The sequence below is a fragment of the Erithacus rubecula genome (assembly GCF_903797595.1).
Source record: "Erithacus rubecula genome assembly, chromosome: 4".
Lineage (NCBI taxonomy): Eukaryota > Metazoa > Chordata > Aves > Passeriformes > Muscicapidae > Erithacus > Erithacus rubecula.
In genome coordinates, this window is record NC_136686.1 from 5,760,293 (window position 1) to 5,776,225 (window position 15,933).

The following is a 15,933-nucleotide window of genomic DNA, read 5'->3' on the forward strand; positions in this document are numbered from 1 at the left end:
TGCTTGAGGAAAGAAAGATGGAAATACCACATACTTAAGCTCCAACTCCAGATTCCTCCCTAATTTTGACACCTCTAAAGATGTGGTATCAGAGCATCAGCTAAGATAGGTCAGAGAAAGAGTAGGACCTACACTGTTGCAAGAATTTGGGATTCTTCCTTGTAGTGTTGGATTTGCCCCTGCATGAAGCCACCAAAAATCTGCTTTCCCATCTAACAGGCAATGTGTGTGTCACAGATATTTGCAAGCATCCTCTCTTTTCTCCATGGGTGAATAACCTCTACTTGGCTTTCTACTTCCCTGGGGGCTTCCTTGCCCATCCTTCTTGGAACCAGGAAAGAGAACAAGGAAAATGCTGTGTCAGAAGTCACAGCTGATCATCTCTCCCCACCTTCTCTGATGAAAAGGGAAAAGTGGGAATAAATATTGGTGGAAAAGTATGTTCTATCTATCTTATGGCACAAATCTCAATCACAGCAATACTTTGTGTTTTCTTGTAAGCTCATGCTGGAGTTAAATGATTAAATCGTGACCTCAGTTTCCACAGAAAAGCAAAATTTAAAAAAGCCAAGCTATGAAATCTTAAAAAAAAAAAAAAAAAAAAAAAAAGTCTTTATGGTTCAAGTTCTACATCAAATCAGAATATATTCTGAGAAGGTGGTATGACAAGGGCCAAGGAAACTTAAACATCCATTTGCCTACAAAATCTCAACATTCTTAGGTCAGTCTCATGTGGTGAAGAGTGGAATTACTTGTGATGTTTGAAAACATGGGTTTGGTTGTGCTCCTCTCTTTTATTTGCAGGACACTGTCTACTCCTGTTTTCCTCCAGCAAGTCAACCCAGCTGCCAGCACACAATTCCCAGATTATTTCCACAGTGCTACTGCACAGTATGGCTTGCACCAAGAAAGGCAGGCAGCTCTGTGATGTAAGAATGCAGTTACTGAAAGCATCAGGAGAGAATACTGAATAATATACTGAATTGATAACAGAGGTCTTATTTCCTTTTCTGTCAGTTCCCAAAGCTCAGCCAGAATATTTCACTTTCTCACTTTGCCACTTTGCTTAACCAGACCACGATTTTGCAGTTGTTCATGAAACTACCAACATTGAAACAATTCTGACAAAGTCTTTAAACTCACCTCCATTGGCTCTTCTCCCCCTTTGGTTTGATTGTCACCCACCTCTCCACTCTCATAATTGCTGCTCTTCTCAACCCACAATTCAGATTTTTCTACAGTCAGACGTAGCTGGTCAAGATCAGCCTTGATTTGCTTGTAGTTATCCACATCTTGATTGGACACCAGCAACTGAACCTGGAAATGGAGAAAATTGTAAAGCTGTTACAGCAGCAGCACCAGCACTTATGTCTGGGTAATTTGCTTGACAGTTCCCATTCTAAGCCTTTCTTTCCTTGTGCAACCTTCCCCTGTGCAATTGAAACATGGCACACACAGGCTTTTAGCCCCCATTCATCACAAACCTTTAGCAGAGCCAGAGGCTGTAGATGCCCAAAACAGGATGGTTACAGCATTCACAACATCCTCTCACCTTCCTGAATACACTGCAAAACATACTCAGCACAGGCTCTTGGGTTCTGTGCAGAGTGAGTTCTGATGCACTTATCATGATGCTCATGGCATTAAATAATAGTTACACACTATTAAAGCAATAGTTAGAAAAAGCTACTGCAGGCATCCAAAGAAAAGTCAGAATGGCCAGCAATTTTAATGATCTCCTATACCACGGTAATCAAATACTGAAAAATTTTAGGCCAGCTTAGAAAAATTTCTCTGAATATATCTGGCAAACTGACTTTCAGGTTCATGGAATTTCTCACTATCTGAGTGGTTGCCACTTACTAAGATTAATCTCATTTTTTCCTTTTTCTGTACTACTCAAATTATCTGGGATTTTTCACTATTATGTTGATTTAGCATGACCTACACATTTTCTTTCTTTGTAACAATCTCTGTTCTCCCAAGATTATTAATGAAGATAATATGCCAAAAAACTATCAGCAATCTTTACAGTAAATTAATAAACACTATTAAGAAATCATACTCATGTAAAAGTCACTGACAGCATTTACAGGGATGTTGTTTTTAAAATCACATTACATCCAGGCAAATATTCACTATTTTGTAATATAAAGTTTTCATCATAATCATCTCTGTTGGCTTGGCAAAACCTTGTTATTTTACAGAATTTATGAATGCTGCTCAGCTGCAGGCATTCTTATTCCACGTGCTCTACAGCCTTTTTTGTTTATTTCTCCATTAGCCTTTTCCACCCTTCACAAAAACACGTTAAGCAACTCAGCCCTTGCTTACCTGGGAATAACAGCTATTTATGCAACTAACCAGCACAGCCTAACTTTAAATACCTGGTGGGAGGCTATTATGTTGCACAACAAAAACATTAAACAAAAGCTTTTCAGGTCTTTATCATTCATCTGTTTGCACAGGAGAGAAACGTCCCCACCTTACATAACAATGAGACAAACGCTACCCAGCTCCTGAAATAAGCATCAGATGTTCTTATCAACATATGTTACAAAGGGTTACGTAACACAGGCATCTCTGTCATGCAGCCCCATGACATCAGATCTCCCCATCCTAATCCATGGACACATGGAGCCTGCACATGCACAGTTAGCAGAGGGACAGGGTACAAGCTGAAAACAGGCTTGGCTCTATCCCTGCCTTCCTGCTCTATCAGGCAAAGAAACCTGAAATAGAATTAGAAGCACCAGGTGAATGGCAAAATAACAATACCCAGCCTAAGTGGCTCTGAAGACAAGGGAAGCCTCACTGCTGACATGGGGACACTGCTTGCCAAACATGAGGCACTGGCTCTGTCCCTGAGGGATCCCTGCAAGAGGCTCACCATGGACCTCTGTTTTCCCTAATGGGTGAAGTGCCAGAAGTAACAATTTCTGGGGGCACAGAACTATAACATACACCAGCACATATGGCCAAAGAAGTCTGCTGACACTCGACCTCTGAGGAAATAACACTGTCATGCAACAAACAGCAATTTAAATAGCAGAGCAGCCTCTGGAAAATTTGGCCAGCCCTGCATTGAGTTTCCTGGGATAACACTCAGCCCATCCACACCTGTTTGAAGGCTTGCAGAACCTCTGCTCTCTGGCTGAAGTGTTTGAACAGCAGGTGCAGAGCCCCTGAGAGCAGTGGAGGGTAGTCGTGCATAATGAGGTGAATGAGGACCCGCAAGAAAGTTCTGCCCCCTTCATCATCAAGCTGAACTGCATTCTTCTCCTTTCTGCAACAGAAATGGGGGAAAAAGGACCAAATAAAGTGAAGAAATTAAGAAAAAATAAAAGCTCTTGAGATAAATATGCCTCTATACATAATCTTCACTCAATTGTCACAGCTCTTAAAATCAAATCAGACATGCTACAGGAAGGAAATTATGAATTTTACATATTTTATAAGGACTTTAATCCTACAGTTGTTGCAGCAGTCTTGTAGCAGAATGGACACTATGGAGCAGAAGTATCTATGAAATGTATCACACTTTGTGATTAAAATCTGTGTTGTAAAAGCATTCATTTATGTCGTGCGTAAGTTGAGCCAGGCTCTTCCCCAATCCAAATTAAATGAAGTAAACTGCATTTCATCAGAGATTACTTTGACCCTTTCTTTTTCACTTCTTCCCTTTTCAGTTGCTATTAAAATTTCATTTAAGAAAAAATAAGATCAAAAATAGCAATAATTGCCAAAAGCATCATATTTCTGGAATCATATTCATAAAGTGGAACAGCAGAAAGCAGATTTACACTTAACATATCAAAGCAGAAATAATGTCTCCAAGAAACCATTTGGTCTCTCTGTTCATTTTAAAGATGCAGATGCCAAGGGCTGTGTGTTGTTTTACATTGTGGGAGTTCAGGAGAGGCCTGGAGGCATTGCTTGTGCTGGTAATTGAGAATGCATGAGGGACTGAGAGAGGAAAGATCACAGTGCCCAACATTACAAATCCTTATCCTTAGCTCCAAGAAAAACTTTAAAGTCTGTGGCCTTGTCTAAATGGAATTAATTTTTACTGGTATAATTATAATTATACCCATAAAATTAAACCAATATAGTGATAATGGTAATAACTCTCCAGTGTGAGTGTTTTCCATGGGTTATTTTTTTCTGTTCACAGCATAGCAAAATCCCATCCAAAACTTTGCAAGCATAAGTTGTGATCTACAGGCCTCTGGTGGACCAGGAGATCATGGCAAATGGTCCACTCCTGATCTGAGGAGTCACAGGAGAGATTACTGTTGGCATGATTTTCCCAAGGAGTTTGAACACCAACTGCAATGGGAACAGGTCATGTGCTCTGTGAGAAACACTCAGGGTCAACAGCAAGCTGCTGATCCAGGAAATTTGGGGCTGTAGCCATAAGACACATTAGAAAAAGTGTTTTTTCAACACCAATGTGAGGCACTGCAAGATAAATAGAAAATTAGTGTGGTTTAGCCCAATACACCTGTACACCATTCCCCAGCTGCCTTTGGGAACATGACAATAACTTTCTACCAACTCTCTTACAATGAAGAGGGTGGTCATAGCCAATCCCACAGCCATCCAGGCCAGCTGGGCTGCTTGCTTGATTGAAATCCAGGTCTTTCCTGGCACGTTTCTGTTCAAGTATGGCTTATGCAATTAACAAGCAGGCAAAGGAAGAGAAAGGGCTATAAAAATAAGCACAGAATAAACAGAGATTGGCCATGAGAAATACTGACATGAACAAAAAAATACATAAATAAACACATAGGTAAAACTTCAGAGAATATACCTGCCAGCAAACATGGTTTCAGCCTGAGCTGCAATTTCATCTATGTCAGGAACAATTGCTGAGGGAAAAAAAAAAGGAGAAAAAAATTTTTTTAAAAGCCAATGATCATCATTTATTCTGCACAGCAAAATGGAATTCTATTCCTCTTTAAAGCAGATGGTAACAAGTAAAGGTTTGACTAGTCATTCCCTAACCACGCAAAATTTGCTTTCTGCAAGAGTAGCAGAGAACAAACAGGAGATAAGGCAGAGTTAAACTGTGTATCACTATTCCTGAGGAAGAGAATTGTAATGATGAACCAAAGCCACATAGTGCTGGAGCTGTACTAGCCACCAGCAGTGGCCCACAAATGACAAAAGTTGTTAAACTTTTACATTTTTTCTTACATGAGCCAACCCAAAAGCATATATGTGAACTTTAGAATATTTACCATAAACCCAGTTACTTACCACACCATCATTTTGCTTTAGAATGGCTTTAATATAACTAATTATTTAAGACTTTGGTGCCCCTGTATTATATATCTGCTCACCTCCAACTAGAGCAATTCTCCCCTGCTAGCAGGTATTCACACAGACCTTTTGGGCACTTCTGTGTGCATGGGAAGGCTCCCTGGAAAGCCAAATCATTCTTGTACCACACTCCCCTCAATTAAACCTGTCCTCATCTATCCCCAATCATTCTCCACTTGCCACCATGCAGTGGGGAAAAAAGGAATCACTTTGTTAGAGAGGATAGGCCAGAAAAAAAAAAATTTAAAAAAAAAAAATCACGCAATTCCTTAGATTTTTTTTTTTTCACAAGCCTTTCTACTTGCAGCAGCCTGTACCTTTCTGCTGCAGTTGAGCTCAGTGTTTGCAGTCATCTACCCAGAATTACTTTGTACTGAAAGAAAATAGCAAGGTTTACCTGAAGCAGCTCCTGGTGTGTCAGGTGGGGATGATGTAGAGCAGTCAACATTTTCAGTGTTTTCCCCAAACTCTCTTTTATAGATGGACAGCATGTAGGATATCCTGTAGTCCAGTCTAACACTAAGAATAAACTACAAGAAAAAAAAAGTGAAGTAAATTAATTTAAGTCTACTATGAAAAAACAATCCATTACATTCACCAGTTTTCTGTGATTCCTTTCTTTACCCTGCCTATCCTGAGACATGTTGAACTCTGCCCTATGGATTACTGAGTACCACTGGTGTGCCCAGGGGCTCCAACACTGCCTTATCCTCACTGCCTGTGAGGCAGAGTCTTCAAACCCACACTGACATCAATTATTTCATATTTCAGCTGGACTTCCAGTGCCCCATGGAGTGGAATAAAGAGCAAGCACAACAGGCTCAAGACTTACCCTCTAAGATACCTCAAAAATGCCTTTTTGTTCCTCAGCTGTGACACTGGAAACTCATACAGGAAAAATCCTAATTCAGACCTGGAAGTGCTGCTTTTATATTGGAATAGTGAGGAAAATAACTAGGCTGGAAGAATTAGTATCAAATTAAGGGCTGATACTTATACACATGGATGCTTCTTATCCACAGGAAACACATGCACGTAATCAAACATCTTTAAGATAATTTTACATATTTTACAATCAGTGGGAATGAAAGACATGCTGAGTTTCCAGGGCTGACAGGTGATCTGAAAGGTGACTTAGCAAATGCTGGCAACCTGTTTCTTTGATCTACAGCTAAAGCCAAACATGCTTCCCAGACCCACTGTAATAGGATTTGTCTATTTTTGTTCCATTATTAGGTTGCCCCAGAATTGTACAAGCAAGATTTTCAAAAATAAAAATTTCCCAAGTCCATGCATCATCAACTAAGTCTATCAGACCATCTGTTTAATTCTGGCTGAGGGCAGAATAGAAATTGTAAGTTTAAAAGTCTTTACTTAAAGCAATAGGAAGATATGTTGAGAATTAAATTACTATAAACTGAAATATTTCTGAGAATAGAACAGCTTTAATCACCACTGTACTTGCTCTGCATGTTAGTACAATAAAATATTCTTACTCACCTTTGAGACTAATAACACAGTAATGGAAGGCAACATGATTTAAATTAATCCTCCTTCATTGAATTTTAAACAAAACTGAATTATTTTGTATTTCTTGTGGGCTAGGACCATATTTATGCACATTTACTGGGATTCACCCAGCATATGACAACTTGCTTATCTGAAGTAATTTGACCATGTGACTAATTCTTGACTAACAAACCACAGATTAAGTAAGAAATTAGGATTAAGTGCTCTTCAATCCTGAGTGCTCTTGCAATAAATGTGCTGTGAACAAGGTCCTAGGTATTGATCAGTAAAGCAGGACAGTATGGAGAGAAATTCAGTCATAAAAACAAGGAAAAAGAAAAGCAATACACGTGAATGGTGTTGTTCAGGTGATATAATTTCATAACACTCTGTCTTGCACTATGAGTTTTAAAGTAAAGGAGACCTGGAACCAAGGAATGCAGTATTGAGTATATTCTAACAATTGATTGCCTTTCAGATGACAAGTAATTAGAGTCATCTAAATTGTTTATGAGAAATCAGAACAAATGGAGTCCTTCAGAAGTGACATTGGTACCAAGAAATCCAGAAAATTTAGAGAAGACACTGAAACATTCTTTCAGGGCCTTAGCATTGCAGAAACCAGGATTCAATACACAGGGCAAGCATGTGGCACTTCACTTATTAACAGCACAAAGTGAAAACTGCATCTCAGGAGGCAGGCTGGTGTCATACAGCTTGTCAGGTCAGCTGGGAGAAAAATCACACAACCCACAGGCTGTTCTCGGCCCAACAGTGGAAGTCTGAAATGCATTAAATGCAATGCAAAAATGTGCAGCCTCGCACAACTTCAGTGGGGCCAGAGCAAATTCTGCACTTTATCCAACTACAGCAACAGAGGGGTCAAATGCTTAAATCAAGCAACCACCCCAGGGTTAAATGAGTGTGGAAGAAACTGGAAACACACTGTCTTCAGGAAACATTAGTGAGGCAGATTAAAGGACAAGTTCTGTCGTTGTACAGTGGCAGTGAGAAAGTTTCTGACTTTCTGCAGCATCCCATTCCTTCAAAAGTGAAGTTGGTACAACAGGGGGAAGACCACAACTGTACAGTTGCTCACACAGAGGACTATCCTTCCTCATATCAAGGAGTTAGTTCTACAATGAGCAACCCAGTGAACAGTAAGAACAGAACTAGCCACTAAGTGAGTAAAGAGCCATGAAATGACTGCTGTGTAATATGCCACCCCTCACTATTACCTGCAGAATCTCAATGATTTTCAGTTTGGTGTCCATTACAATCACATCTTCACTGTCTGCAGTGCTGGCTTGCTTGCTTGGGTGAATGCTTGGCTGTATGTCAGGGGTACTGATGGGAAATACAGACCCTCTGCTCAGCACCATTTGGGTCATCATCTCTCCTACCCCATGGATGGTCCTCATGACGTTGTTCCCTGTGCATAAAAAAAACCACAGACATAGTTCCTAGGATTAAAGCATATTTACAACACTGTGTATCAAACACACACCCCTTTGCTGTCAAACCCCTTTTCAGTCTCAAGAGGCATATTGAAAAAGAAGCCCTCAGTTCCTGAGTTCATTCAAATTACCCAATTAGGAAAAAAATTTTCTACACTGATTTTCCAAGATATCAATTCTTACAGGTCAACAGATGGTAAATATGCCAAAATATTTCCAGAGTTTTGTCAACATGTTCAACAAATTATACAAAGTGGAACTAAAGAAATCTCACCCATTCCTTTGCCTGAAGGTGTATTATCCACAATTAAGATAATTTCTTAAAGAAGTTTGTTTAACCTATAAGAATATTTGCAAACTGAGTGTTGCATATCCAATATTATAGACCATCCCTAGGCAAGCAATTCCAGTACCTGACTATGCTTATCATTAGAAAACTTTTATTGGTATTTTATTAATACCAATTATTGCTGCAATTTGGAGAAACATGGGGGGAGTTTTATAAATCACACTGAAAGTGAGTAAAGAGATGAGGTTGTGTCAGTCTGATTAATCTCTTTGTATGGTTCAAATGACAGGCCACAACCTAAACCCAACTGGCACAAACAACCAAAAATTCCCCTTCAAAAAAAGTCCCAGAAGAATGCCAGGTTTGAATGCTGTCCTGAAAGGCAAACTGGAATTTGTAACCACAGTGCTTTTTGTAAGTTCATGAGGGAAAAAATTATTTTACACTTATGTAGTAAAACCTTTAACCAGATTGCAATGGTGTACTGCAAAATCTACCAAGAAATACCATCTGTTCCCACAGGTACTGGGACCAGATTATACTGGATTTTATAGTGAATTTTGATGGGAAAAGCATCTCAGTGAATCAGTGACTTCCTTGCAAAGGTGGGACAAGAAAGCATGAAAATATCATGCTACCTGCCTACATGAATTACAAAGAAGGAGAGGGGAGGAAAAGGAAAGGAGAACTCTTCACAGGAAGAGTTCCAGGACCTAGGCAACACTAAAGGCAAAGAAAAGACTGAAGGAAATGTAGCTTTGCTGAGAGAAGCCTGACTACTTCCTGCCTGTCCTTTAGTACACTTTAATCACCACACCATGGCCAAGCTCTGCTCACACTGAAGAAACCCTCTTCCCAGATAATATGCTGTAAAAAGCCAAGGCTGGATTTTATTTTGTTGGCAAAAATCTTCCTCTTACCTTTCTTTCTTCAATCCCTATAGCTCAACTACAATGTGTATGGAAGGAGGATGCCTTTAGCCCTGACTTTAAAAGGGAGACTCTCAAAGAAGGTGCTTTTTCCAAGTGAATGAGGCAGATTAGTGCCAGGTCCCATTCAGCATCTGGTCTAGCATGCAATTACTCTTATTCAGTCTTTTGAAAATAATACTTCAAGTCCCTACAAAAGAGATGGGGAAAATGTACTTCTGATTTTGCACAATTAGGGAAAAAACCCTTGAAGTCCAGTTATGGCTGGATCCTTTACAGTAGGCAGGCACAGAAAGTTCTAACTGCTTACACAGGCAAAATACACAAAGCAAATAAAATCAAGGCAAATACCCTTCAGGACACAAAACGAAAATAGTGTGTTTTGTTTTAAATCAAGCAAAACAGTGTGGGAATAACATGGGATTGATATCTCTCTCCCACTTCCAACTCCTTTCTCCCAGTGTGCTAAATAAGAATTTTTATTGACCACCATTCATCTATTCAGTGTAAAGCTAACAAAAAAGTTCGGACAAGATATCAGACAATATCTTGGGTGGACCTCATGTTCCTGGAAAAAGAAAGCTGGGATTTTGCCCAGACTATATCTTACTTCTTTCTCAGCTATTACTGGGGTGATGCACAGGCATGGCAGGGAATGACATTCAATTCCTCCCATGAAAGAGGAATTAGTCACTGTCTCTGCATTTCAGGATGACCTCCATAAATGAGTACACCACTTTTTCCACCTCTAGGAAGGACAGTGAGAGGCCTGCAACAGCAAAGACTCTGACACTCAGGTAATGTGATACTGGAAACTAGAAAAGCATCTAGGAAATAAAAAGAAAGGAGGCAACTGCTGTCCTTCCCTGTTACCCACAGAACACCAGTGGTCAAAGGTGGCACAAATCAGTGAGAAGCAGCTATGAGGCTGTTTTCCAATAGTGTCAGTAATAAGGATAAACCCTCTGTCCACAGCATTCCTTCACTATTGACCTTAATGCAACTGTTCTCAAAAGACAGAGGTGGGAAAGTGAAGGAGGATTAAGGTGGTACTTATTAGCCCTGCCATTTCAAACAGCATTTCATTAATGCATAGGAAAGGAGAAAAGTCTACTTAATCCAGTTCAGTATTTACAGCTGAAATGGGCAGTGATTCAATTCTGCATTATTTGTGTTAATAACAGCAGGGAGACAAGGTACCATCTTGGAAAACTTTTTAACTGACTGTTTGATGCTGACTATAATTTTCAGTTAATTCAGAGCAGGCTTGAAGAGAACATTTCCAAAGTTAAAATACTGCAGCAACTGGAGCAATCCAGCATATATTTTCAAGAAAGGTATTTCAACAACGTTTTGCAGGATGCTGAGGATATGCAACCCTCTCCAAGGAGCAGACAGCAGTCAAGCAAAACATTTATGGATGGCAGTGAAGCAGCTGATGTGTCTCAACACTGAGAGGAGCTACTCTACTTTGTGAGAGAAGCCATGGAGATATTTCATATACATAAGGAGTGGGCAGCAGCTTTTCTTCCAAAAGATACCCCAGTAATCAGCACTGGTGATGCTCATAGCTGTCTGCCCAGCCTTGGAAGCCTGGACTGTGTTAAGCAGGGATTTAAATCTGCCAGTCACAAGCAGGAGGGGCCAGCAGCAGCCTTGCTTTAACGTGGTTGTCCCAGCAGGGAAGGGTGTGATTCCCTGAGGTAAGGCACACAGGAAGGTTACTGCAGCTTAAAAAGGGACTGGATCTCTGTCAGCTAAGCCTGCAACAAAGCAAGACAAAATACACTGGCTCAATAAAAAAAAGTTCTTAGTACATGTGCACACAATGACTAAAATCAGGGAGCTCTGATCTTAGTCACATCTCCAAAGTGCTTCCTGAATACCAATGACCAAGGAAAAATTAACTTACTGCCTCAGCTAGTTAACTGAGATAAATCAGGAGGGAGAGCAAGTAGATGTGAACCCTGATTACTTTTATGTGCACTTTGCTAGAGATAAGTGAAAAGAAGCCTGAGCTGTGCCTCCATATGGTACTGCCACCCTTAACCTGCTGACCTCATCTTTGAGGTCAAGGTACTAACATTTATTTACGGCTGTGAAGCATGGCAGGGAGAGAACAGTCCTTGCAGTGTTGTGAGGTGCTAATGTGTGCAACCAACCACTTCTCCCAGCAGCAAAGTGCTGCAGAAGAGCTCAGAGCTGTGACTGACCAGCAGAGGAAAAGAACACGAAGAAATCTCCTTGAATCTTTTTGCAATTTTCCCTCCTCTGTTCCTCCCTCTGCCAAGGCAAGTCAGATGCCAAAAGCCTTCCATAGGCAGTGGACCCATTAGCAATGTCTCCTATTGAATGTACAGTCTCAACAAGATTAGTCCATGGAAGAGTGAATTCACTATGCACAAGTGGTTATTTAAAGAAGCTGCAGATTGACAGACACTGAAAGAAGAAGAAAGAAGTGAATGCTTGTCATGTTCTCAATAGACAACTGTGCATCTCCTTTTCATTACTTTTTATTACAGTGATCACAACTTCCTAATGAGTATCAGTTTCTGTCACAAAACTGTAGCACATAATCTTATACAATTTGGCACGATTGACAACACAGCGGCCTCTCTGAGAAGAAAGGCTTTTCAGAGGAGTCAATTATGGGGAAAAAAATAACAACCACCCAAGTAATCGAAACAGTGGATAATTTGACACTTCATTTTCTACATAAACATATTTTCTTGATAAGTCATTTACTGGTTGCAAAAATTCTAAAAGCAGAATATAAAAGTAAACAACAATCTGCTATGCAATACAGTATGGATGATAAGTGACAAAATACCATATTCACTAAGAAAAACAACTGTCAAAGGCAGCTGGCAATTCATGCCTTTTCTTCCAATTGTTCCCAGCCCATTGCTATGGAGCATCCTCAGTTTGCTCTTCAGGACGCACAGAATTTAGGATATTTCACACACAGTGCAGAGAACCACGCAGAAGCTGAGGGTGAATAGTCAGTGGAAGCCTCAAAGAGTGGCAGATCCTCTGCTCCACAGAGGCAGCAATTCTCTGCTCCACAGAAATCCCCGAGATGCCAGGAAACCAACATGCAGTTTATTTAAAAATTATTTTTAAGCCCCTGATCTGGTCCCTAGTTGCCATGGGGGGACAGAGCCTGCTCTTACTGTCATTGCTGTTCAGTCCTCAACACAGAGGGATGAAAGATGGATTCCCTAGGACTCAGTTTTGAAAACTGCTCAACCATTTCAAGCTTGAAGAGTTTCTCACAGTGCTCATCTCCCTATACAGAAAATTTTTAAGTGCTCATAGTTTCATAATGATTTTAACACCCAGCAGCTTTCATTAGGGGCTGGTCCAGTTGGATGCTCAATGTTTCTGGAGACTAAGTACCTAAATGGGAGTTAGAGAATCACAGACTGGTTTGAGTTTAAGGGACCTTAAAGACCACCCAGCTCCAACCCCTTTGCCATGGAAAGGGACACCTTCCACCAGGTTTCTCAGAGCTCCATTCAGCTTTGCCTTGGACAATTTCAGGGATGAGGCAGCCACAGCTTCTCTGGGAAACCTGTTCCAGGGTCTCACCACCCTCACAGGGAACAATTTCTTCCGGATATCCTATCTAAACCTCCTCTGTGTCAATCTAAAACCATTCTCCTTGTCCTGTCACATTATGCCCTTGGACTTTCTTGTAGGTTCCCTGCAGGTACTGAAAGGTCTGATCAGACCTTCAGGAAATCTGTTAATGACCAGAAAAGACAAATGTATGTGCATCTACTACCCCAACAACCTTCATTAACCTGACCATAAAAATCAAATATATTATTCAATCTTGCTTACAAATAAAAGAGGAGGTAGGAGGAAGAAATCAAAGGTTTTATAAAAATGACAGTTCTCACATGGTCTATGTAGTTATTAAGTTACAGAAACTCTGATGTCAAACCTGAGCATGCTTTTGATTAGGACACATACTTCAGCCAAAGCCAGCACACAGGACCTATGGCAGTATTCACAACATCAAAACTCTAAATATCATTGGTTTTAGGAATTTCAGTGAGATTTATGATATTGCTCCACCAAAATCTTCCCAAAGAAAGCTTCAGTGCCATCTTAAGGCACAAAATACCACCAGTCCTCAGGGACCCTCTGTCAGGGAACCAGGTGTACAGCAATGTCCAAATACCAAGGGCAAGATTAAGAATGCAATGACAGCTTTAGCTCTAAATTTCTTTGCTGATTTGGCTACATTGCATCACGCAAGTTAATTTTTCTTCATGAAAAGTTACAGCCATTTTAAGGACATATAATAACAACACTTCACTACCTAAAGGAACACATTTTATTTCAAACCGTTTAGAGGTATATCTTATTTGCCAGAAGCATTAAAGCCTTGCAGCTCTGCTTGTGAAAGAGGAATTAATTTTTACAGTTTTTCCTACAGGATTTATTCATAAAGACTTCAGAACCTACCATAAACAGGCCAAGAATCACACTTTATGTCTTCATTAACCATTTTTCATTGCTCAATAACTAGCTGACCTCAGGTAAGGCTTACAGAAAACCTAATACCTGGCATTAAGGACACATGGTGAGGTACCACTTCCATATTTTATAGTCCTCAGAAGTAATGAGGCAAAACAAGGGGAAAAAAACCTTAAAATACGCCATGCACACATTTGCTACCCAGCCCCTGAGTGAACCTGGCCACTCCAGCCTCCACTTCGCCACAGCACAGCCACACATCCTCCCTTTGTATATACAAACTCTCAGCTGCCCAGCCATGGTGAAACTCTACCAAACTTTACCTTTCTCCTGACATTCTGCAGGTTCTGGGCTTTTTGCCTCTCCCCAAAATCACAAAGTAGTGTCAAGCATGGCTTTCATGCCACAGACATTAGTCCAAGGAAAAAAAATACATACATCAGCATGCTGGCCTTGTGGGTAAAAAGCACCATGGGAATCAAGCCTCCTAGCTGAGTTACATGTGTAAGACATTGATTCCTAGAAGAGCAATGGTTTCTGGAATCCCACTAATGCATGGGTCTTATAATGAGGGAAAGAGTAAGGAGAAAAGAGAAATGGTTCATGCCACAGAATTAAGCTCTCAGACTGACCTCCCCTTTGGGCTGGCAATACTCTCACTGAACAGCAGTTTCTTTTCTGTAGGTATCTGTGACTAAGACAGTTTACTTGGCTTTTCCCTTTTATAACCTTTCTTTTCTTGTAAACTGCTGGTATAAATTATTGCTCCAGCCTGCCAGGCAGCCACTGCCTCATTAGCCCTGCTAAATCAAAGTATGCCTCAAAAAAGATACTGCAAATTGTTAACTAGACAAAAGTGCAGGTAACAGACACAGATGCAGGGCTGAGAAACAGCAGGCTAATTTCTGATAATCTCAGATGAAATCTGCTCCTTCTTGGACACAGAGGACCCATAGGGACCACAGGAAAGGCAGGTGCAGCTTTATTCCCAACACTCAGTGGCCTCACTGCTGCTTCCAGTCACTGTGTACCTCTACTTGCAGCCAAAAGAGCTGGAAGAAAATGTGACCTAACTGGAGCTGAGGAGGCTCCTGGGCTGTGACACAGTGACAGAAGCCTGGACAAGTGTCCCCTGACCCACACAACACAGTAACTAAACAGCACTGAGCTGCATGGCAAATGTGTAGCTTACCTGCTGCTACTACCATGTTGCTTCCCCTTTCAGACCTGACATATGCTGTAGTTGCATGGTTTGACTAAAATCAGCTGTTTGAAAAAGCAAATAGCACCGAGAAAAAGATGTGCATTTTAATTCACAGAGAATAAATTAGCAGTATTGGACAAGGCAGATTGGCTCCTTACTCTGGAATGATACAGCAGGGTGCACTTACTAGGAAAGCAATGGCTTTACCTTTTAATTAAAGCTGCAAGAGATTATAATGTTCTTGAAAGGTGCCAGAATGACAGCACCACTAAATGAAATCCTCATTTTCTCCTTAAGAAAAAAAAAAAAACCTCTTTAGGACACAGGTAACACATTTTGTATAACACATATATTTTTTTAGAATCTAAAAGGGAAAAAGAAAAAGAAAACAGCTTCAAATATCCACAAAAATAAATCCAAGTTAAGACACACTGACTGAAACAAAAAAAGAAGGTGGTTGCAAGATTTTCAAGTCAATTCATTTTTAGGGTGCAATCTAGATAAGAAGCATTTCCAAAAATATTCATCCTTATTTTTTACAGGATCTTGTCTCATGTTTCTTAGCCAACTTTCTCCAATCTGTCTTCATGAAATAAGGTCACACATGAAAACTACATGCACATTAAATTTAATTCTGGTTAAAATATCTGACAGTGGCATTAAAATTAGGCTTTATAGAGGAAGTAAGGCTTAACATTTACAATAATGTAAAGATGAACAGGACAAGGGGGA

The 15,933-nt window shown here is 40.3% G+C and overlaps 1 protein-coding gene across 2 annotated transcripts in view; it reads right to left on the reverse strand.

Moving 5' to 3' along the window:
- Positions 1-15,933, reverse strand: part of ITPR2 (inositol 1,4,5-trisphosphate receptor type 2) — a 237,105-nt gene that overhangs the window by 139,066 nt on the left and 82,106 nt on the right. For both annotated transcript variants that reach the window (XM_079304200.1, XM_079304199.1), the window contains 5 exons: positions 8,073-8,266; positions 5,723-5,855; positions 4,814-4,871; positions 3,121-3,286; positions 1,144-1,317 (listed from right to left, as the gene is read on the reverse strand). In XM_079304200.1, the coding sequence (XP_079160326.1) occupies positions 1,144-1,317; positions 3,121-3,286; positions 4,814-4,871; positions 5,723-5,855; positions 8,073-8,266 (725 nt within the window). The remainder of the gene's footprint in view (positions 1-1,143; positions 1,318-3,120; positions 3,287-4,813; positions 4,872-5,722; positions 5,856-8,072; positions 8,267-15,933) is intronic.